Source organism: Fundulus heteroclitus, unplaced genomic scaffold, assembly GCF_011125445.2.
Source record: "Fundulus heteroclitus isolate FHET01 unplaced genomic scaffold, MU-UCD_Fhet_4.1 scaffold_97, whole genome shotgun sequence".
Taxonomy (NCBI): Eukaryota; Metazoa; Chordata; class Actinopteri; order Cyprinodontiformes; family Fundulidae; genus Fundulus; species Fundulus heteroclitus.
The window spans coordinates 916,814-940,358 of record NW_023397439.1 but is presented as its reverse complement, the minus strand read 5'-3'; the positions used below and the strand labels follow the sequence as shown (position 1 = coordinate 940,358).

General features: G+C 42.4%; 3 protein-coding genes across 4 annotated transcripts; all 3 read left to right on the top strand.

Annotated features, from left to right (window-relative positions):
* The first annotated feature begins 2,456 nt into the window (after positions 1 to 2,456).
* On the top strand, positions 2,457 to 6,833 carry LOC118562542. Its single transcript, XM_036134979.1, has 3 exons — positions 2,457 to 5,372; positions 6,572 to 6,637; positions 6,693 to 6,833. The coding sequence occupies exons 1-3, from the start codon at positions 2,463 to 2,465 to the stop codon at positions 6,831 to 6,833; spliced, it is 3,117 nt and encodes a 1,038-aa protein (XP_035990872.1). The 5' UTR covers positions 2,457 to 2,462.
* Positions 6,834 to 8,173: 1,340 nt separating this feature from the next.
* On the top strand, positions 8,174 to 15,305 carry LOC105924867 (ribose-phosphate pyrophosphokinase 1). Of its 2 annotated transcripts, none has more exons than XM_012860640.3 (7): positions 8,174 to 8,483; positions 8,896 to 9,079; positions 9,974 to 10,072; positions 10,522 to 10,646; positions 10,772 to 10,945; positions 13,724 to 13,883; positions 14,161 to 15,305. In XM_012860640.3, exons 1-7 carry the CDS (start codon positions 8,362 to 8,364, stop codon positions 14,251 to 14,253), a joined length of 957 nt encoding a protein of 318 aa, XP_012716094.1. In that variant the 5' UTR covers positions 8,174 to 8,361; the 3' UTR covers positions 14,254 to 15,305. The 2 variants fall into 2 exon arrangements, with proteins under 2 accessions (XP_012716094.1, XP_012716093.1); XM_012860639.3 differs by having other exon boundaries at positions 8,896 to 9,085.
* Positions 15,306 to 15,905: 600 nt separating this feature from the next.
* On the top strand, positions 15,906 to 23,545 carry LOC105923167 (solute carrier family 25 member 53). The gene is made up of 3 exons (XM_036134969.1): positions 15,906 to 15,951; positions 16,059 to 16,164; positions 21,042 to 23,545. The coding sequence occupies exon 3, from the start codon at positions 21,049 to 21,051 to the stop codon at positions 21,928 to 21,930; it is 882 nt and encodes a 293-aa protein (XP_035990862.1). The 5' UTR covers positions 15,906 to 15,951; positions 16,059 to 16,164; positions 21,042 to 21,048; the 3' UTR covers positions 21,931 to 23,545.

Genomic DNA, 23,545 nt, shown 5'->3' with positions numbered 1-23,545 from the left:
CACAGTTGTGTAGGCCTACTGCTTTGTGTCGCTATTTCATACAAAATCCCAATAAAACACATTCAAATTGGTGGTGGGGATATTAAGACATAATGAGACCATTATGAGATTTCTTATTTTATTTTGTTGTTGTTGTTGTTGTTGTTGTTGTTGTTGTTGTTTTTAGCTCTACGGGCATAAACTTGATAAATAAATTTACATCCATCCCCCTAAAAGCTCATAGAGCTGTAGATATGGAAACATCAAGCTAGTCCCAGATTCCTAAACCATATTTAGAAGCAGAAGCAAAAAGTTGTGTAGTTACATGTCAGCCAGTTAAAAGAAACAATGTTGACCGCGAGACGTAATATGTGCACCTATTAAAACGAGTAGGACCTTCAGCAAATTTTAACTATTGTATAGAAATTTTGTGAGTGTTAAAATGTAGGGCATACTGCGTGTTATTTTGCAAAACTATATAATAAATAATGTTGCCTCAAAACAGCCGCATATTGGTACGATTTGTGATGTCTTTTGTAGTTTCCCCTCAGTAAAAAGTAGACAGTTTTTAATTACCTAACTCACGCACAATCCTGATTTTCTTCTTCTTTAGCTTTTAACAGCGGCTTGCATCCATCATTGCTATACACTACTGACATCGCTTGGATTTTACTCCCCGTTATTTCTTTCCTCAAATTCTCTTAATGAGTCCAAAAAACGAAATGTCTTTCCTTTCCCTCCATCACTGTTCAACTGAGCAACCACATTTTCAAATTTCAGCTCTCTGTTGCAACCTATTTCCACACTCAATAATCTTATTTGACTCTCATATTCCTTGCAATGAATAAAAACATGTCCCATCGTTTTTATAGTATTACACCAATTACATAAACCAGTAAGATGTTCCCCCATCTTAAAGAGAGTGCCATTCAAAAAACTATGACCAGCTCTTATTCTATTTATAATAACCTCCTCCCTGCTGTTTAATCCTCTAATTCTTGTAACATCAACTGTATTATGAATCCTATATAAATGTCTCCCTTTTATCTTAGTATCCCACCTCATTTTCCATAACTTTTTACTCTCTTTCCAAACTATACTTTTACCTTCAGATTTAGACAACTTTATTGGCATATCAATATCAATATCATTATCTACAGCCTGTTTAGCCAACTTATCTGCTGTTTTGTAACCCAAAATACTTATGTGAGCAAGAGTCCATATTATATTTTTGTTTTGTTCACTTAATCTATGATGAACAAAAATGATCTCAAACAAAATGTTTTGGTGAGTCCTTGTGCTTCCCTTATCAATGCTTAATAATGAATCACTACAAACTAATATTTGACTTATTCTGATCCTCTAACCAATCTAAAACCAATACTATAGCTATACTATATGATCATACTGCATATATACTCAAAAAATGAGATGTACTTTTTGAAATCTATAATTTAGGAATCACAACAGGTACAGTAGTTGCTTCAGTTTTGGATCTTTCGAACCATCTGTATAAATTTGTAAATAACCCTTATACTTATCCTCTGCTTGATTATAACAATCTTGGCACATAGGCTGTAATGAAGAGATCTTCATTACTGGGACTATTTTACATATATAGTACTGTATGGCACTTAAAAGGTATTTCTGCACTGTATTAACAAACACTTTATTTAGCATTCGCACTTTAAGCAGAGATTTGCACAGCAATAAGTTTGCACACAAGAAGTTTTAATTATATTTATTGAGCATTTTGGCGATTGGTATGTGGCCTTTGTTTTGGGCTCTGCACAGCTGCTCCTCATTGAGTGAGGTTGGTTGCTGGTGCCTGTGGAGGAGCATAATGATTACCACAGAGCAATGAGCTAATGGTGAGGAAAAACTAAGCAAATGTGTGCATACTCTGTTGAGTGAGGAGTGCTGTGGTAAAGTGACTCACCTATCTTTTCTGTGTCCTCTCCAGGGTGTTTGGACAAATTCTACCCCGGGGGTCCAGACGCCATATATAGCTTTGGGAGAGGCCATTGAGGAGACTAGGGGGGGATTGTTGGGTTTATTTGTGGTGTTTATTTAAGGTGTAATGATAAAATGGAAAAATATTTATAAAAAGTAAATAGAAGTATGGTATTTAATAAAATGTATTTTATGTAAATTGGTGGAGATTGATTAAGAGATTCCCCTGTCAATTTAATATGGTTTGGTCCGTCACAGCTGGGACTATTTAAGACTGCAGTGTCAGCTGTGAAGGACAGTGTTGTGTGGATGCTGAGTGGAAAAATAAACTGCTGCTGTTCTCCACCTGACTCTGGTTCAAGACTCTGTCTCACTGAACAAAAACCCAACCGCTCAAGGTCGTCCATGTGACAAGTGGTGTCAGGAGTGGGATGTTCATGCCAGAGAAGATGATGACCAGAGGAGGAAAAAAGCCAGCCCAAGAGGGAGAGCCTGAGGAAGGAGCTGGAGCTTCTTCTGAAATGGAGACAATGGCAACAACCAACCCTGAAGATAAGTTGGAGGAACTGGCGGTGATGGTGAAATCTATGATGCGGTCTCAAGTGGCTAGAGACCTGAAGATTGATAAAGATTTTTCCCGCCAGGAGCAGAGGTGGAAAAGCATACAGCATCAATTCCAACAAATGCAGCTTCAAGTGCATGCTGTACTTGGAAAATCTGATGTATCAGAAGCACATCTTCAACCCACGACATCTGAAGCACCTACAGAAGAATCAGATGGTGGTGATGTCCAGCTGGCTCGTGGTTCCAGGACCATAATTGAACCAAAGTTTCTTCCCTTATCCACGGATGATGACATTGAGCATTTCCTGACGACGTTCGAGAGGATGGCCCAGGTGTGTCGCTGGGCTAGAGATGAGTGGGCGGTTCGTCTGGTCCCTTTGTTGACCGGTAAGGCCCGCACAGCCTATGTTCTAATGGATATGGCTGACTCTGAGGACTATGAAAAAGTGAAAGAGGCAATTCTGGCAAAATATGAAATCACTGCTGATACGTATCGACGCCGCTTCAGATGCCTGAAGATTGAAGCAGGTGAGACGCCACGTGAACTTTATGTGCGATTAAAAGACTTGTTTTCAAGATGGATTAAACCTGATAAATGTACTGTGCAAGAAATATCCGAGCAGATAATTCTGGAGCAGTTTTTAAGAATGGTTAATCCAGAGTTGGAGATCTGGATCCGTGAGCGCGACCCGAAGACGGCAAAAGAAGCAGCTACTCTTGCAGAGGTCTTCACGTCAGCCAGGAAGGGGAGCAAGAGCACCTATTTTGGCCGAGAGACTCACTATGCCCCATCAAGTAAGTCCACTGGGGGTGAACAGGGCTCTGGTCAAAGTCAGGCTAGAAATTTTTCTAGTTCAAAGCAGCTCCCTTCTCAAAGACCTCCTAATGTAAAAAAGTCATTTCACAAGTCTTCTGCGCAAGATATTAGATGTTACAATTGTAATGGCTTTGGCCATACGCAACATTTTTGCCCCGCCCTTAAATCAAAGCCATCACTTTTGTGTTCAGTGCCAAGACCAGCTATTGAGGCTGTGCAAAAGAAGGTTTGTACAGTTTCTGTTCTAGTGAATGGGCAAAAAGAAGAAGCTTTGCTTGATTCTGGGTGCTTCCAGTCTCTAGTGCATGCTAGCTTAATCTCTGAAGAAAAGCTAAGTGGGGTGGGGGTTAAGATAAAATGTGTACATGGAGATGAACATGTCTACCCTAGTGCTGAGGTGTATTTGACAGTGGGAGGTCAAACATACTTGGTACATGTAGCTGTAGTTCCCTCTTTGCCGTACTCCGTTATACTTGGTAATGATATCCCCACTCTTTTTGACCTTATTCACCAGTCAGAATATGAACCCAAAGGGCTTACCAACAGAGAGGCCCAGGATTTATGCCCAAAATCTGATATACCAGTAGAATCACTGAAACCTTGTAATATAGTCACAAGAGCTCAAAGTGCAAAGACTGTGTTGGAAGAGCTGCCTTTTTATGGGGAGTCTCTGGAAATAGAGCCGGGAAAAACTAAAAAGTCAAGAGCTCAGAAAAGAATGGAGAAATTCAAAGGCTCAGGTGATGAAGGGATAGGACAGTTGTCTAAGCCAAATAACTTGTTGGAGTTTGACATTCCCTCAGATGTAGGTGCACTCCAGAGAGATGATCCTACTTTAAAACCGTGGTTTGAAAAAGTAACTGGGGGGGGAACTCATCAGCGCCGGTTAGACTTCGTGGAAGATGCAGTTTACATTATTAAAGGAGGCATTTTGTATCAGAAGAAGGGACAGAGTGACGCATTAGCCCTTCCACAACAGTTCAGGTACAAAGTCATGGAGCTGGGCCACTCAATTCCATGGGCAGGTCATATGGCTTTTCATAAGACGCTGAGTAGAATCAGTAGCCGTTTTGTCTGGCCGGGAATGTATACCCAGATTTCAAAATTTTGTAGTTCCTGTGGAAAATGTCAGTTGACTTCTGGCAGACGAGTAACCCGAGCCCACCTACAGCCGCTGCCAATTATTGAGACACCGTTTGAGAGGCTAGGCATGGATATTGTGGGTCCATTAGAGAGGAGCTCTACAGGTTGCCGTTACATATTGGTGATATGTGACTATGCGACACGGTACCCTGAGGCTTTTCCTCTCAGATCCATTAAAGCCCGACATGTTGCTAACTGTCTTCTGCAGTTGTTCTCTAGAGTAGGAATACCAAGAGAAATTCTCACAGATTGTGGAACAAATTTTTTGTCCAAACTTTTGCAGCAGGTTTATAAATTATTAGGGATTAAAGGACTTAAGACCACCCCTTACCACCCCCAGACGGACGGGTTAGTGGAAAGATATAATCAGACTCTTAAAAATATGCTGCGCAAGTTTGTCTCTGACACAGGTGCCGACTGGGACCAATGGCTGCCGTACCTGTTATTTGCTTACCGGGAGGTTCCACAAGTGTCTACAGGTTTTTCACCCTTTGAGTTATTGTATGGCCGCCAAGTGAGAGGTCCGCTGGATCTACTGAAGGACTGTTGGGAAGACGCTAAGCCAGAGGGTGAAAACATTGCAGCATACGTCATTAACATGAGAGAGCGGTTGCAGGAAATGGCATCTTTTGCACAGGACAACCTGAAAGCAGCTCAACAACATCAAAAGACATGGTACGATCAGAAGGCCAGAGACAGAGTCTTCTTGCCAGGACAGAAGGTTCTGTTACTGTTGCCTACCAGTGACAACAAGCTGCTGACAAAATGGCATGGACCATATGAGATCACCAAACAAGTGAGTAAAGTGGTTTATGAACTGTACATGCCGGAAAGAGCTAAAAAGCATCAGACTTTTCATCTCAACTTGTTGAAAGAGTTTCGCAGCCGACAAGAGCCTGTGCACCAGGAGTTATTTGTGAGAGCAGTTAAGGATGAGGAAGTGACCGAAAAATTTCTCCCAACTAGCATGTCAGACTGTGCTTTGGTTGACGTTTCTCATCTGTCTCCTACTGAGCAGGAAAAAATCAAACCGTTCTTGGACCCTCAGCTCTTTAAAGAAGTTCCAGGATTTACATCACTGGTCCAACATAAGATTCGGCTGAAAGAAGATGCACCGAGTCGGCAAAAGAGCTATCGCATACCAGAACGTTTGGTTCCGGTACTGGAAAAAGAAATAAAGCTGATGTTGGAGTTGGGAATAATTGAAGAGTCTAGGAGTGAGTGGTGCAGCCCGATTGTGCTGGTGCCAAAGAAAGACGCCTCCCTGAGATTTTGTATAGATTTTAGACATTTAAATGCTGTGTCCAACTTTGACCCGTACCCGATGCCCAGGGTGGACGACTTACTGGAGAAAGTCGGTTCGGCAAGTTACATCACAACGCTGGATCTGTGCAAAGGATACTGGCAAGTGGCTTTGGCACCAGAAGCGAGAGAGCTGACGGCCTTCAAAACTCCTTTTGGTATGTACCAATTTAGAGTCATGCCATTTGGGCTCCAGGGTGCGCCCGCAACATTCCAACGTTTAATGGATCATGTACTGAGAGATGTGTCAGCATTTTCTGCAGCATATTTAGATGATGTTGTGGTGTATAGCCGGTCTTGGGAGGAGCATCTGACTCACCTGCAGGAGGTGCTACACCGCATCAGGTTGGCTGGACTGACTGTTAACCCAAAGAAGTGTAATGTAGCTAAGAGAGAAGTGGAGTATTTGGGTTTTGTCATTGGGTTTGGGAAAATAAAGCCTCAAGTGGGGAAGATGGACGCAATACATTCCTTCCCAGTTCCAACGACCAAGAAGAAGGTGAGAGGATTTCTTGGTTTAGTGGGTTGGTACCGGAAATTCATACCTTCTTTTGCAGAGCGATCAGCTGTACTGAACAATCTAACAAAGGGTGCAGCCCCCAACAAAGTGTGCTGGAGGGAAGACTGTGATCGAGCGTTTAAGGATCTCAAGCAAGCAGTATGTACTCATCCAGTTTTACACACACCAGACTTCACTAAGCCATTCATCTTACAAACAGACGCTTCAGGAGTGGGGCTTGGAGCCGTTCTTCAACAAGAGGTGGACGGTGAAAGAAGACCTGTGGTGTTTCTGAGTCGGAAGCTGCTTGACAGGGAGACAAGATATTCAACAGTGGAAAAGGAGTGTTTGGCCATGAAATGGGCTATCGAGGCTCTAAGGTACTATCTTTTGGGACGTCACTTTATTTTAGAGACTGACCATCGTGCCCTCCAGTGGTTGAGACAAATGAGGGATGCCAACGCCCGCATCGCTGGATGGTACTTGGCACTGCAGCCATTTGATTTCACGGTGCAGTACAAGCCAGGGAAGGCTAATGTGGTTGCTGACTGTTTATCCAGAATGTCGGAGGACTGAGGTACTGTGCTTTTAAGAGAGGAGGGAGGAAATGTAATGAAGAGATCTTCATTACTGGGACTATTTTACATATATAGTACTGTATGGCACTTAAAAGGTATTTCTGCACTGTATTAACAAACACTTTATTTAGCATTCGCACTTTAAGCAGAGATTTGCACAGCAATAAGTTTGCACACAAGAAGTTTTAATTATATTTATTGAGCATTTTGGCGATTGGTATGTGGCCTTTGTTTTGGGCTCTGCACAGCTGCTCCTCATTGAGTGAGGTTGGTTGCTGGTGCCTGTGGAGGAGCATAATGATTACCACAGAGCAATGAGCTAATGGTGAGGAAAAACTAAGCAAATGTGTGCATACTCTGTTGAGTGAGGAGTGCTGTGGTAAAGTGACTCACCTATCTTTTCTGTGTCCTCTCCAGGGTGTTTGGACAAATTCTACCCCGGGGGTCCAGACGCCATATATAGCTTTGGGAGAGGCCATTGAGGAGACTAGGGGGGGATTGTTGGGTTTATTTGTGGTGTTTATTTAAGGTGTAATGATAAAATGGAAAAATATTTATAAAAAGTAAATAGAAGTATGGTATTTAATAAAATGTATTTTATGTAAATTGGTGGAGATTGATTAAGAGATTCCCCTGTCAATTTAATATGGTTTGGTCCGTCACAGCTGGGACTATTTAAGACTGCAGTGTCAGCTGTGAAGGACAGTGTTGTGTGGATGCTGAGTGGAAAAATAAACTGCTGCTGTTCTCCACCTGACTCTGGTTCAAGACTCTGTCTCACTGAACAAAAACCCAACCGCTCAAGGTCGTCCATGTGACATAGGCTATCTGTAGTATTTATTGTCTTAATATTTGATAATGATCTGTCTACACTAATGGATTTCCAAGTCCCTGTTGGCCATAACGGTCTTTACTGTTGGACTGGTTCTTTATGTACATTAAATGTTCTTGCTCTATATTCCTCAACCCAGCCAAGATTATGTGTTTAATTCCTTTCCTTTTTCCCAACCATTTTCGAACACTTTCTTAACAGGGTGATTTTCATTATTGCCTTTTAAATATCCAATAATTAACAATTAACTGCTGTCTTCTGATACGTAATGCCATTTTGCCTGATTCTACTTGTAAATCACACATTGGTGTTGATTTAACTCCCCCTATACAAAGTATCAATGCTATAGCTTGGATAACATCTATTTTATTTTATTTATTTCACCCGCTGAACCATATACCACACTCCCATAATCATGATGATGCCCATAGACCACTGAGCTCTTCCTCGTCGACGCTGACGTCATGGCGGCACGGCGTAAACGAAAGCTGCGTGCGCGCGTCCCGTTCGACAACGAACGAACGCGCGCGCGAGGTGTGGGACATAATGGAGGTTAGGTAGGGAAGCGCTCCACGGCTCGGTGCAGAGTAGCTCATCAACTGTTGATCTGTTCCCAGTTGTTGCCTCTGACTCGACAGCTGCTCGCCGCCGCAGCTCTCCCGGAGCCGCACGACGCCCCGAACGACGCTGCAAAATGCCGAATATTAAGATTTTTAGCGGCAGCTCTCATCCGGATCTGTCTCAGAAAATAGCAGACCGCCTCGGTCTCGAACTGGGGAAGGTTGTTACCAAGAAATTTAGCAACCAAGAAACATGGTAAGCTTTTTATTATTATTATTATTACTATTATTATTTGCGTCCGCGCTGCTGACGAAATGTGCGTTATGGTTAAATGCTGTGACCTAGCGGTTTGTGGGCGGTTAATGGGAAACGTGCAGTCACGGTGAAGATTGTCGCGCAGTGTTTTACGGAACTTGTAGTCCACACGTCCTCCAGAACTCACAAGAACTTCTCTAACGGCGTTATTCTAGCGAAACAACTCAAGCTAGCGGAAAAACTAAAACCGCAGCGTCACGTGCGGGTCTTCACGCTTCATTTATCACCGACGTAACCCTTGATCCGGCCAAATCACATGGCAAAGACAAACCATTGTTTACTTTGTGTCACCAGTCTGCCGCCTGCTTGGCTCAAAGTGCCGTTTGTTTTCTCACCTCTTTTTCCCCGGTAGCGTGGAGATCGGGGAGAGCGTGCGTGGCGAGGACGTCTACATCGTGCAGAGCGGCTGCGGCGAGATCAATGACAATTTGATGGAGCTGCTGATCATGATCAACGCCTGCAAGATTGCCTCCGCCTCCAGGGTCACAGCTGTCATCCCCTGCTTCCCGTATGCCCGGCAGGACAAGAAGGACAAGGTGGGGGTGAGGGATATTTGTCTACTTACTTCTGTCATGCCATTTGCCACCCAGCATCATGACAAGAAGCCTGCAGACATGTCCGCCTGCCATCAGCTCCTTAAGGCGAATTCGCTCCCACTTCTGGCTTTGCTTTTATCGGCCTCTCCACGCTGTCTTTAACTCCCACTTTTTTTTTTTTTTTGTTTCATGTGTTGCTTTTTTTCCGCTGTCATTCTACCCTGTAAATCTCATCGCATGAGTGGATTATGCACTGCATGTATTTCACCGTCTCACTGATCAAAAGCTTTTGTGTATTTTATTCAATCCAAAAAGAAAAGACGGAATTACATCCACTTTTGAACATTCATCACACACAGTGAGAGCTTGAAGGATAGTTTGTGATTCAGAAAAGCGATGTTATGGCCTACACAACAATGGAGGATACTACGGAACTGAGAGATACTTACACGCTCGACAAAGAGTGTGTGTCACAAAAAGTCATTTGCTGTGTAGAGTGTTGTAATGAAGCATAACAATGGGAAGTTCAGTGGAAGAATAAAGAAGTGGTCAAAAAAGATGCACAAGTAAAAGTGATTTTTTTTTTTTTTCGTGGTTGGTCTCATTAGAAATAAGCTCTGCTCAGTAATACAAAATAAAAAATGCTAGTAAATTCCTGACATAAATACATTTTATCGAATTAATTCAAATATATCTGCATTATTCACACAGAAGAAGTGTCGTTTTCCCAAATTTAGCGGTCGATTTTTATACAGATTTTATCCTTTTACTGCTATAAATGAAGTCTGGTGCTGAGCTCTTAGTGAAGTGTTATTTTTAGACATGAGCCCTGCCTGCCACTTTTTTTTTTTTTTTTTTATTCCATGTGACTGAGGGGATCTGTTTTCATTGCAGAGCCGCGCTCCTATCTCTGCCAAGCTGGTGGCCAACATGTTGTCTGTTTCGGGCGCAGACCACATCATCACCATGGACTTGCATGCCTCGCAGATACAGGTGGGTGACAGAAAACATGGCTGATATTTGGCTTTCTGCACCAGTTAATTGTATTTTGCTCCTCTGCTTTCTGTTTTTATTTCGCCAGTAAAACAGTTTTTCCACCACTTGCATCTAAACTGCAAGTGTTCCCTCCTAAACCTGCTCTGCCTGAGGGCATTTACTGGACAGTCCTGCTAAAACAGCATAGGTGATAGAGATGATACTGATAGGAAAATGCATTTTAAGACATGATTTTTAAGTTTGAAATGTGCACATGCGTACATTAACTGAAAACAGGGAAATGGTTTTTTTTTCAGCAGCCTCTAGATACACTGATCACATCATACCTGTGCAAATAAAATACTCCCTTGCATTACCTCGAGTTTGCCTAGCTGTCAACAGAGTGAGGAACGAGGCCATGGGAGCAGGCGTGCCTGACCAGAGTGCATTCGTTTGTCTTTTTCCAGGGATTCTTTGATATCCCTGTGGATAACTTGTATGCAGAGCCAGCTGTCCTGAAATGGATCAAGGAGAATATCCCCGAGTGGAAAAACTGTATCATTGTGTCGCCTGATGCAGGAGGAGCCAAGAGGTACGCCGGCCTTAAGCCTTCACCGTATTTCTTTTGGAGATTTCTCCAGATTAGCGGTTTGTTGACGGGGCGCAGTTTTGACGTGATCGTCTTCAGCTTGTATACGTTGTGCTCTCCCTCTGCAGGGTCACCTCCATTGCCGACAGGCTGAATGTGGACTTTGCTCTAATTCACAAGGAGAGGAAAAAGGCAAATGAGGTGGACCGCATGGTTCTCGTCGGGGATGTGAGGGATCGAGTTGCAATTCTAGTGGACGACATGGCTGACACGTGTGGGACAATCTGCCATGCTGCCGACAAGTAAGCCACTCTGTAGCTTTTTAATCGAACATTGTTCCTACGTCGTCTGCTAAACTCTGGGGAAAGTATGGTGCCGTTTCCAGGTTTGGATGGACATGGAACAAGAAAATATGACCTTTTTTCAAAGCATTATTATGTAATTATGTGTCCAGTGCTATGATAGTAGGATCCATCCTTCTCTGGTCTTTCATGCACTGATCCATCCTTACATCCATTTATTCAGTGGCCTATTTGTTTATTCATCTTTCCATCCATCTGTCTATTTTTCCTCCTGGCAGTGTCTTCATCCAACTTTCTGTCAATCTACTCATCCATCCACTTCTATCCATCTGTCCATGCAGAGGCTCCACCCAAATACCTCTATTTATAGCTCTGAGCTCCTGTTTCTTGACCTTTCATGGGGTCAACAGTAAGAACTCTTATCGTGGGGAGGACAGGAGCTTCGGACTGCTGTGCCAGCCTTTAGTCAGACAGCCTTTAACTCCGACATCATTACGTGACGGAAACGCACATGGATGATGTGAGTTAAATCAGCGTTCTGAAAAGGAACTACAAAGTGCGCAGCCTCTTCTCTCTGGCCGTTCTCGTTAATTTCCGTGCGAAGGCTGTGCTTATACGTCATCTCACTCAAAGGATTGTGGGATTCCTTATAGCTCCCTTGCGCTCTTCATGGGGATCGCATGAAAAAATTCTCCCAAATCCACTCTGGTCTCATTTCTTTCTACTGAGGCCCTCCTCTTCTTCTCATAAACACAAACGGGGTTCACTGCTTGTTACTCTCAGCCATGTTCAAAGTCTACGGTGAGAGCAGCGGAGCTACAATGAGCGGCTAACACTGAAGCTAACTGCTAACCTAGCCGCTAAGCTAACCGGATACATAAACACTAGAAGTGCGCATACGTAGCCGGCTAGCAGAAACTCAGAAGGAAAGAGCGTGGATACTGGCGTTACGTGAGCGAGTCACAGTGATTGCCGTGTGGTACAACCAGGGGTCCGTTCTTCGTACGTTGCTTAAAACATCCGAGATCAAATGACACATCCAAGATGATTTCATTCGGCTAATCATGATCCGGCTAATTGGGTTCTTCGAACACACCTGTTGTTTACGATTAGTATGGCTGGATTGAGTTATCTGAGATAACTGCGCGTTCATGCGTTTGTTTAAAAGGGAAATGTATCGATAGTAGAAACAATGATCAGCAGCGCTGCTATTGGTTGTTCAGCATGGCCAAAGAACGCCCACAGTTTTTCTCCCAAGCAGAACACCAGCTTTTAATGGAAGGTTATGCCGAATTTGAGTCAATTAAAACGACAGGGAACACCTCAAAGTCTGCTACAGCCAGGAGAGAGGGCTGGTAAAAAGTAGCAGACAAATTACATGCATAAGTGCTGTCCATGTTAGATGTTTCTATCACATTCTACAGCATGAATTTTTGCATTTTAATAATTTGATATTATTTGTTCTTTTATGTCAGAGCCTCCACGGGACCCACTAGAACATAGGGACAAGTAAAAGTGAAATACAAGAATATTCTACAAAATGGTAGCCTTTAATTATTACACTTTATTTTAAAAAGGCACTTGTCACTTTCAGTGTCATTCCTCAGGCACGGGAAGTAAAGGACATGTGCAAACTGGGAATTTTAACAAAAAAAATCTTTATCCATAAAAAATGAAAATCTTCCTTTTCCAATTAGTCATCCACAGTTTACACGGTAAAACTGTATTGCTCCGTGTCTAGATAATCCATTCATAGTTTTTTTTCTAATACAATATACGGCTCGACAGGACGCAAGCCTTTCAAAGTAAAACTAAACTTCACAATAAAAATGCCCGAACAATTCTTCTTACTGAATATGATAAAAATAAAAAGCAAACTATCATACAAATAACTTAAATATTTTAGATTTATGGCTCCAACATCACGTTTTCCTCTTTAAAAGCCACTGTTAAATGATGTGTTTGTCTGTTTATAACAGCCACCAAGAAAAAATCTCTACACTGTCGCGCTGCACTAAAGGATCCTGTCTATTGCGCAATACGCGATTAATTCGAAAAACTATGCAAATTATTCTTGCACCTTCCGCAACAGGTTGCTGTCGTAAAAATGGACATGGCTACGGCAGACTTCTCTATCTCCTCCGCTTATACAGCCATGATCTAATCTTGTTTACATGAAATAAGCCTGCTCTCGAGCAGGCTTAAGCTGGCGCACATGTTGCTATGACAACAAGTGCAGGACGTCTTTCGAAGAACCAAACGATCCAAGATAATGCCAAATCGTCAACAATGAAATCCTGCTAACTGAGTTAGCGACGTACGAAGAACGGACCCCAGTAGAAAAGGTGATGTTTTTTTTGTTTGTTTTTTTGTTTTGTTTTTCCCCCGGGTCCGAGGGACAAGTTTTTTAAAGCCTGCAGCTCCCACAAAGAAGGATTTTTTTTTTTTAAGCTCCTTTTTGTGAATATATACTGTATTAACTACTTTCAGGATGGAAGGACAATTTTACCCAGTATAACAAAGTGTTTCTAAACAGCATTACCAACTATAGCTTTAATAGTGCAATTTGATGTTCTTTAAAACGGGCTTAAAATGACTAAGAACTCCAGGAATTCTGAAATTTGGACCTGAAAAATGTGCAGAAATAACCCCTTATGGCTGTGTGCAGCCCAAGTGGTGCCTAACTTGGTCTGTGTTTAATTAAACTCTCAGAGAACTGCATTGGTGCTGAAACGCGTTTGATTCCAGCAAAGCGCTGTGCTCTTTCTCTCACTTCAGACTCATCTCTGCGGGTGCCACAAAGGTTTATGCCATCCTGACCCACGGCATCTTCTCCGGTCCAGCCATTTCACGCATCAACAACGCCTGCTTTGAAGCCGTCGTCGTCACCAACACAATCCCTCAGGAGGAGAAGATGAAGCATTGCTCCAAAATACAGGTTGGCAATAACACCAAGAAAGGAAAAGTGCAAGGAGACACCAAAAATAATAATAAAAATTTTTGATTATTTTATTTATTTATTCATTTCTTCTTTTTTCTTCTTTTTTTCTTCTCCTTTTTTTCTTTTTTTCCTTCCCTTTTATTTATTTATTTAATGAATAAATGTATTAAATTTATTAATTTCTTCTGTTGCTTAAAAGGATTTGGGAAGTCGGACATTTGGGTTAGCTGAGCGGCTACTGCAACGCTGACGATATCTTCTCCTCTTCCTCCAGGTGATAGACATCTCGATGATCCTCGCAGAGGCCATCCGCAGAACTCACAACGGCGAATCCGTGTCTTACCTTTTCAGCCACGTCCCCCTGTAGCAGCGCCGTCATCTGGGCTCAGTCGATACCAAAAAAGACGAGAGGGAATGCTCCCCCCCACCCCCAACACTACCATTAACAAAGCTGTCCTGCTAATTAACCGCGTCCCAAACAACCAATGAATGAATCGGCTGTCGTGTCCCTTACTAACGCAGCCCCACCCCCACCCGCCTCTCTCGAGTCCCTCCGCCCTTTAAAACTGGCGTCCCTTCATGGTTGGGGAGCCGAAGCAAGCGCAGGCTACCAGCTTCAGCCAGGCTTATTTATGTGTATGGATAAACCATGTATTTATCCACTGTGAACGTTGTGTTACTTTCAGTACATCTAAAACTCCCCGTTTTCCTCCTGATCGTCTTGTCACGTTGTCGTCGAAGAGCTTCTATAAATATCCCCGGCAGGTTCCAGTGCTCAGGAGAAGCGTCCGTTATATAAAGCTGTCACTCTGCTTTCTGTTACATTGAATGACCGTAGTTTCTTCTGTTGCTCGAAAGGATAACGTTACTCCATTGAATGTGTACTCAGCTAGTTTACAGTGCCACTGAAGCTCCACTCAACCAAGAGTGCCTCAAAAGTCTGAAATGAAATGACATTCTCCTCTACTCTTCTACTACTCCCCCCCTTTTTTTTCCCCCTCGGGTTTTGATTTTAGTTTTTCCTCACTGGATGAAGAGCTTTCAAGCGTCTTAGCAGGCTGAAATCGATATCTTTTGGGGGTTTTTTTTAGGCTGTTTCTTTCAACTGTTGAGGTGCCCTCATTGAGTGGGGAACGGCCGGTGTCTCCAAAGTTTGCCATGTTTTTATTTTTTCCTCCAGAGTTTAAGATGAAGACAAAGAAACAGTCAGGTTTTTTAGCTTGGGGTCTCTGCAGGCTGGAGCTTCATTCACAAATCATCACCTGCGATCCCTGTGTTTTTGTTTTGTTTGTTTTTTGTTCGTCAAATAATCTGTTGTTCATGTGCATAACTCAAACCTTTGTGTTCTTTTACAGTAGAGTGAATGCACCGAGTATTTGAGGATGCGTTCTCAATAAATTTGAATATGCCAATATGAAATCTGTGGTCATTTGTTTGCTTTAAACTCATTTAGTCACTGTTGGAAGATATAGGTATCGCACAAGTGTAGATACCTAGGTAGAAGTGTGTATGGCTTTTATTTCTTGATTTGATAGCATGAAAGATTAATTAAACAACCTAATGTGTGGTTAAATAATAGCACTTATAGCTTTAATTTTTGTTACATGCTGACATTAAAAGGGTGCACTCTTAATTTGTATTTTCATCAAAATTTTGGGATTTTCAAAATAATTGGGTCCAAAATTGATTTGTCCTCTAACATTTGGAAGATAATTTAAAAGCTGAGTAAATTCAACTTTGTATTTGAAACAATAAAACTGAAGTGTGAGCTCCTTTTAGTCAGCACTGGTCATAGAAAGCATGTTTATACCCTAAACATTGATGCCTCATCCTGGTAGCAAGTAGCATGACCGTGCTTGTTTTTGGGTGGTCATGTTTTCAAACGTGCCTCGTACACACGCAAAAGTGATTTTACTTTTGATAATCGTCACGGTTTACGTCAACTTTTCTTGGCTTGGACGCACAACGCCCCCTGCTGACCAATTGTAACACTTACATCGTAATTGTTTTAATGTGATATGAAGTCCCTTGGCTGATCTGGAAATCATCAGATTTTAAATGGGGGGTAAGCGATCTTAAGAAAGCAAAAATAACAATAAAGGTTTCGCATTAATACAGATATTTTTGTGACACTGTGAAAAATGACGCTCCTGTCGGGGACTGATGATGCAGAACCAAGCCGCAGAATGAGGCGGGCCGTATATAGTATATATGTCTATGGGCGGCGTAACCCCAGCGCATCCTGTTGTTTTCAAAGCCGCGTCGCTTCATAGAAGCGGTAAGTCTCTTTCGGTTTCCTAAGATTGAGTGATTTGCTTTGTCTATGTTCCGTTAATTAGAAGACCAGCAGACGTGTGCTTGCTTAATTTGAGCATCAGTGAGAAATAAAAAAAACAAAGGAAGCCGTGGAAGATCAAACTGAGAGGTAAGCGTTTATATTTTGAGTAAGAGAACCTTGAGCGCGTTCCTAATTGCTCGTTTATCCAGTTCGCCAGCATGGCTGTTCTTGTTAAACAGCGGCACAACAGAGACCCACCTCACCAGATTGTTGCTTCCATCATTCAAAACCTACGAATATGTTTATGCGTATTATGGTATCTACTGTTTAAAGGTCGCATATTGGCCTTTTTTAAATGTTTTTTTTAATTATTTATTTAAAAACTAACAGCTTAAATTGAAAAATAACAGGAAGGGATCGCCAATCACCAAGGGCGGATTCATGACGCCGGATTCTTTTTAGAGATGGTGGGGGGCTTGTGTCGCCTTGCAGGTGCGCAAGGGGCAATTCGTAAGGTGGATTCATCCCAGTTCCCTCTTTAAAAAGAGCCCCTTACAGTCCGCATGCTCACCGCTATTCTTCTCCATCGTGTACAGCGTGGCACTGAAAACAAAAATGTTTCCGCCCAACCCACCGCCTCATCCCACTACCAGAATAATAAATTAGGAGCTTGAAGGGGCAGCCCAGGGCCGGCCCCAGCCTCCATGGGTCCCTAAGCATAATTTGATTTTGGGGCCCCCTATTTCGGTCATTATATAGGGCCAACCCCGAGAAGCAATTCAATCAAAGATAAAGCTACACAAATACAAACATGTTAGTATGATTTAAGTTACTGTTAAAAAGTAAACTTCTCTTGTTCTTAACTAGCTAATTTGCCATTAACAGCTTGGCTACACAAATCTCTTTTATTTGCAAGCCAAGATTCAAACATACTGTAACTCCAAAGTGACAACACTGGCACGGCTTACTTTAGACGGGCTCTTTGTTAAACGGCTTAAACGCCGTGAAAACTACAGAAATAAAGACAAAGCTTTAGAAATAGATACATTTACAGAGAGTCAGGTGACTCATACTTTAACAAAAGTTACCTTGTGACTGCCTGCCACTTTTTTTACGGATAAATTCTTTATTGTCCACTTTAAATGAAAATATTAAGTAATTAAAACACCATAACAAATACATTTACAAAATATTACAAACATAACTACAACTACCTTGACAGCTGCAGGAAACACGAGACTGCTACTCGTAGCTCTTTTCCAGATTTCTGCTCCTTCTCTGTTTATTCAAATCTCACAGTCTTTCTCATATACGCAAATCTCGCGATAACTTTCAACAAATACTTTGAAAAGAAATAAAATACAGTCATTTTACACAAATCTCAAAATGTGAACCAAACAACTTAAAATACATTATCTTAACTGTTCAAAATAAACATAAAATTTTCCAAGAAATAAATTATTTCACTGACACACTCCTACCAAGATCACTAATTTGTTTTCAATGTGATTTTCCAATGAGTGTCAAGATTAAAGTCTGTTTTACTCTGTATTAGTCTCAGGTAACGTCACTACCTTATGAATAGGTCTTTCTAAATATATCAACATTGTCAGTGTTTTTTCTTTGCCAAATGTCGTTTCACTTGTCTTTAGTTTCACCTTTTCGAACCTTGCCTTCTGGGCTCTCTAGAGTCTCTATTACTAGATCTAGCTTCCATTTACATCTTCTTATAGGATCACAATGTCATTAGTGTGCAGGTTCCGTGAAACTTTCTGCCATTTCTGTCGCTGTTGGAGATTTAGCAGATATTCTCGTTTCCATCTTTGCCAAAACTCGTCTGCTAGAAATATTACTCTTCTCCATCTTTTGATCAAGTACAAATCCTCTCTGCAAAACTGTCCTGGAGGGGGAAGAATAACTGAAGACTTCATCGTTAAAATGTGATTGGGCTCTGAACCCAAGGGATCATTAAGATAATCCACACTTAAGGGTCTGCTGTTAATGATGGCCATTGTCTCTTAAAGGAGCGTTCTTAGACTAGTTGTATCAAGTCTGTTTGAGAATTTATCTAACATGGCTGTTAGTATGCTTCGTACTGTTCGAATTTGCCGTTCCCAGATGCCTCCCATGTGGCCAGCTGATGGAACGTTCATCACAAATTCGCAACCAATAGCTCTTTGTGGTTCTTTGTCCATATTCTTCATTAGCTCTAAAAACTCTCTTCTGGCTGCCATAAAATTGTCCCTTGATCACATCTTAGTTGTCAAACAGGACCTCTTATGGCAATCAGAACCCGAAGAGCGTTCATGAAAGCATCAGTTGATAAGTCATCAAGTATTTCAATATGCACAGCTCGTGAACATAGGCAGGGGAACAATAATCCATATCTTTTGACTTCCTTTCTTCCTTCCTTTACCATGAATGGGTCAAAACAGTCAACACCGCAATATGTAAAAGGAGGTGCTGTTTTTGTTCTTACTTCTGGTAACTCTGCCATCTGTTGGACATTTGTGGTCTTTCTATATCGCCTACATTTAACACAGTGGTAAACGTGCGAGGAAACCATACTTCCACATCCTAAAATCCATATGCCATTTGCACACAATTCATTTATGGTCATGTCTCTTCCTTGATGATGTACACGTCCGTGCTAGTGTTTAACGAGGGGGGCTGATACATGGGACTCCTTGGGAAGAATAGCGGGATGTATGACATGATGATGCAAGGCTGATTGGGAAAATCTTCCTCCCACCCAGAGAACATCGGACTTGTCCAAGAAAGCATTTAGCTGCTTTAGTCTGTTATGCTTGTGCAGATAATTTTCCTTCTGAGATCTGATTGTCTGTATTTCCTCAGTAAAAGCTTCTTATTGCACTGGCTTGATAATGAACACTTCTGTGTCTCTTCTCTCTTCAAGATCTGTTGTTTTCTTTGTTCTTTCTTGAACACATTTAAACTCTTTTATGCATTGTTTGAGTCTGGCAATAGTCTTTACAGCTCTCGACCAATCAGAGAACTTCTTTAGACGCTCTAGAACAGGGTTCACTTGTTTTGACTGCACGGTGTGTCCAAGACCTGTACGCGGTTCAGGATCTGTCCCTTCAACTTCTCCCATCATTTCCTTTTTTATTGGAAGATATTTTCTCCAATGGAAAAAAAATGGTAAGTTCGTAATGATCATCTTACTTCTGTTTTATGCCATTGGTCACCTTTGACATGAACAAAATGTCTTCCTGTGAAACTGGATTGTCATCTGTTGTATGTTCAGAGAAATCGGATTCCAAAGCCTCAATCACATCAGTTGGACTGGCTTCCTTAACTTCAGTTCTGCATACAAAATGCACTTGTTGCTTGAGTTCAACTGCTGGTTTATGTAATGCCGCAAAAGCACGAGTAAAGGTTTATGATGAAGCTGAAAGTATTTCTGAAAGTCAGAGTTCATCACAGAGCATTAAAGCAGAAAGTGAAATCCAAGCAATCCCTGTCACAGCACACATTTCTTCTCCAGCTCTAATTATTATCCATCTCCATAATGCTAAAATCGTTGGGTCTATGCCACATATTATTGCAGTAATACACCAAGTCCTGCTGAACAACCTAAGGCCACCATAAGGAAGTGGAGTGTTGGCCTAGTGGTTAGAGCAGTGTGCTTGCACTCAGAGAAGGTTGCAAGTACCTGGTTTGATCCCCACTGCCTGCACTCTGGCTCCCTGAGCAAGACCCTTAACCCCAGAACGCCTCCCGGGCGCCGCACATGGCAGCCCACTGCTCCCCAAGGGTGATGAGTTAAAAGCAGAGAACAAATTTCGTTGTAATATGAAGCTGAAGCGCAAGTTCAATCGAAGAAACTCATCGCCTGCCGCCATTCAGAGTCTGATCCGCCTCTGATGTGAGCCAATCAGCTACGAACCGCACCTCCATGAAGCCAATCAGCATCCCGCGCTCATCTTAAAAGCAACTTCAAATCCACGTCTCAGCCTGCTAACCAGCAAGCGCAAACGGATTGCATGTCAGATTTTGAATCAGATGTCCGATTCAACCCACCCCCGACCCCTTCTCCACCATCATAGCTGAGTTCATCTAGCTTCCAAGACGTTCCTCCATCCTCAACCCATCAGAGTGTTTTCTCCCTTCAGTCGCCTGTTATTGGTCCGGCAGAAGACCACCATGTTGGGCCCGGTTCTGCCAGAGGTTTCTTCCCAAAGGGGAGTTTTTCCTCTCCACAGTCGCTTCAAGCTTGCTCATCATGGACAGTTCATGCAAACCTGTATTTATCAAGTTGGACATCTAGTTCAAACAGATCATCATATGGACTGAACAAACTTCTTCTATCTCCACTCCACCACCAGTTTCAGGCCTGGGGGGAACATCCCTGTTCTCATACATCTACTTATGCATATTAAAGTATAATTCAGCATTAATGTTCCTGCCGAGGTCTGAGCGCCAAAGACTTAAAATATTGTGTCAATAAAATCCTTCTAATTGCCTTTTCTTTCTCTGTGAGTTTTTCAGATTGAAGTATGTTTCAATGACAATAAAGATGATATTACATACATTTTTTCCAAGAAATAAATTATTTCACTGACACTTACAGGGCGGTTATGGAGACTTGGTGACCACTCCCTGCCACTCTATTTGTGGTGCTAACTTTTTTTCATCCAGTCTAGTGGGCTGGGGGTAAAATTAATGGGCCTCTGTGTCGTCATATTTTTCATCAATTACTAATCGGATGGTTTGTTTAGCATGCCAATAATTGTCCAACTTTTATATTGTTGAAAATAAACACTTCCTTTTTTTAAGTGTTGGATTGTGATCTTCAGTCGTGCTCGTCTTGGATCAGTGTAAGCCTAACATGATTTGCTATTTCATTTTCCAAGCTCAACGATGGCAGGAAGCTCTGACCACCAACAAGAGGAAAGAGGTCCTCAGAGCACAGCCATTCGCCTCCAAAGCTACTTACACGGAGGAACCTCCAGCTTGCTGTCAGCACTCCCCACCGTTTTCGCCTTTCCTGTCTACAAGACCATTTTCCGTCAACAGATCCACAACACCTCAGCCCACCGGGCGGTGGGACAGCTCTATAAAGAGGGGCCTGCAAAGCTCTACAGGGGCGTGGTTCCACCGCTCCTGATGAGGACCCTGAACGGCACGCTCCTCTTTGGTCTCCAGGACACACTCCTCCGTCATCTTTCACTGTCAGCCCACAATGCCACCTCTCCAGCTGCCCTGTCTGCTCTGGCTGGATTTGGTGCTGGTATGGTGGAAGCTGTGGTCTTCACCCCTTTCGAGCGTGTTCAGAATGTGCTGCAGAACAGCCAGAATGACAGGCATCTACCGTCCTTAAGGAGCGTTCTCAAGAGGTTGACGGTGGAGAGGATTAGCCAGGGCTACTACAGAGCCTTCCTGCCTGTCACAGCCCGGAACACCCTAGGCAGCGCCCTGTATTTTGGCTTCAAGGGCCCTGTGTGCGCCATTGTGGCAGGACAGGGACTCCCTCCCATGGTCTCCTCGTTTGTCTCAGGAACTCTGACCTCGATGGCAATCAGCCTGACTCTGTACCCGCTGTCTGTGCTGGTAGCAAACATGCAGGCGCAGGTCGGAGGGGAGGCGAAGGGCGTCGTGGCATGTTGGAGGGCGCTGTGGAAATCTCGGAATCACAGCGTGGCTCTGCTGTACCGAGGAGGCACCCTTGTTGTTCTGCGCTCATGCATTACCTGGGGAATCACCACAGCTATTTATGACATACAACAGAAACGATCCTCTTGAAGCTGGAAGCCCTGAAAGCTGCTGTGTTATTGTGCCACAGCTCTACTTTACCTTTATGCGCAAAATATCATAAAATGGTTCAGTCTTCTGATTTTGTCCATTTTTTAGATCAGGTTTTTCTGCGTATTGCAGAAAATATGCTGACGTATCGTAGTGAAAACCAGGTGTTTCAGGTGACAATTAAAATTGCATAGGGAGCCATGACTGTGTTAGAGTAAGCCGATGTGAACAAGTAAATCGAATCAAGAAACTTCTAAAAATTTATCTGACCGTGACCTCTGTTACCTCAAAGATGCATTAAAGGGATGGTTCAGGATTGTTTTTTAGTCAGGTCCTGTTAAAAGGCTATAAGTGGGAAACACCTTACTCACGCTAGGTAACTGTCTTGACTTTTTACTAAATGAATGCATTTAGTAAAACTTAATTTGTTCATCATCTATTTATCTCAAAAACAACAATAATCACCAAAGGAATGTTGTGTTTAATGCAAACCCATTTTTATTAACTTTCAAAGGAGCATAGCGCAGGTCCCGGAGGTTTTGCACAAGTTTTCCCCCTCTGGCGGCAAGTTGAAATGATACCAGTGGCGTAATGTCTTCTGAGGTAAGAAAGTGGCAAACATTGAAGTTAGCCCATCTTCTCTCACTAATGCGTCAATGGCAGCGGAAACTCAACAAAGTAGCCAGGTGAACAAGAGCGTGCAACGCGTAGCGCACACACCCAGAGAGTTAGACCCAAATCTCTCTCTCATGAACTGGCTAACGGAGCCTACAGAGGCAACTGCGGTAAATAGAGGAAAACTACTTTTACCCGTAGGGCAACTGTAAGGGCATGTATGGGAAAGACAAAAAAAATAATATTTAACCTTTAAAGTTGCCCAATGCTCCTTTTTAAGCTGTTTTAACGCTTGAATTTTGCAGTTTTTCTCCAAAGAAGCATGTGAATACTTTTACCAGACACTGAGGCTGGAGGTGGTACAGCACCGGTGATCTTCCAACGGAATATGTTGTTTATATGAAATATGTGTCAATGGGATTTGAATTAAAAACGCCACTGAAATTTCAATGTTCTATACTTTCATATCTTCCTTTGTGAAACATGTACAGAGAATGAGACTTTTAAAGCAGTTCTCATCAGAGAAACCATTAGATAGAAAAGTAAATTGGTATGAACAGCAAAGTCATTAAAACGATTGAAGTGAATGTTGTTTTACTGATTTTTACACTTCCTCGCTGGCAATGTTTTAAATGCTTATTCTCTGTACATGTTTCACACAGGAAGGTCATTGGTGGTGCAGCGCTTCTTTGATCCAGTTCCTGTGCAAACTATCATCAGATCCTGTGTAAATAACCTTTAAATGCAAACATGACCACAGTGTTATGATTGATGAAACAGCATTCATGTAAATTGCTGTAAAGTTGATGTTTTATTGTCATGGGAGTTTCTAAAGGCATGTTCACACTGAACACGAAAGTTGCAGACCGAGCGACAGATTTATAAGAAACACCTACGCACAGGTGCCACGCAGGAGCGATGTGACGCTAGGCAAGGCAAGGCAAAATTTATTTATAAAGCACAATTCAGTACAAAAACAATGCAAAGTGCTTTACATGAT

What these genes read in the sequence shown, in the direction of transcription:
- LOC118562542 (XM_036134979.1), top strand. Translation starts at nt 2,463, where the DNA reads ATGGCAACAACCAACCCTGAAGATAAGTTGGAGGAACTGGCGGTGATG. An exon ending in CTGTGCACCAGGAGTTATTT is followed by an intron (nt 5,373 to 6,571) that starts GTGAGAGCAGTT and finishes GCTGCTTGACAG; the next exon opens with GGAGACAAGATATTCAACAG. An exon ending in TGGGCTATCGAGGCTCTAAG is followed by an intron (nt 6,638 to 6,692) that starts GTACTATCTTTT and finishes CGTGCCCTCCAG; the next exon opens with TGGTTGAGACAAATGAGGGA.
- LOC105924867 (XM_012860639.3), top strand. Translation starts at nt 8,362, where the DNA reads ATGCCGAATATTAAGATTTTTAGCGGCAGCTCTCATCCGGATCTGTCT. An exon ending in ACAAGAAGGACAAGGTGGGG is followed by an intron (nt 9,086 to 9,973) that starts GTGAGGGATATT and finishes TTTTCATTGCAG; the next exon opens with AGCCGCGCTCCTATCTCTGC. An exon ending in ATCTGCCATGCTGCCGACAA is followed by an intron (nt 10,946 to 13,723) that starts GTAAGCCACTCT and finishes CTCTCACTTCAG; the next exon opens with ACTCATCTCTGCGGGTGCCA.
- LOC105923167 (XM_036134969.1), top strand. Translation starts at nt 21,049, where the DNA reads ATGGCAGGAAGCTCTGACCACCAACAAGAGGAAAGAGGTCCTCAGAGC.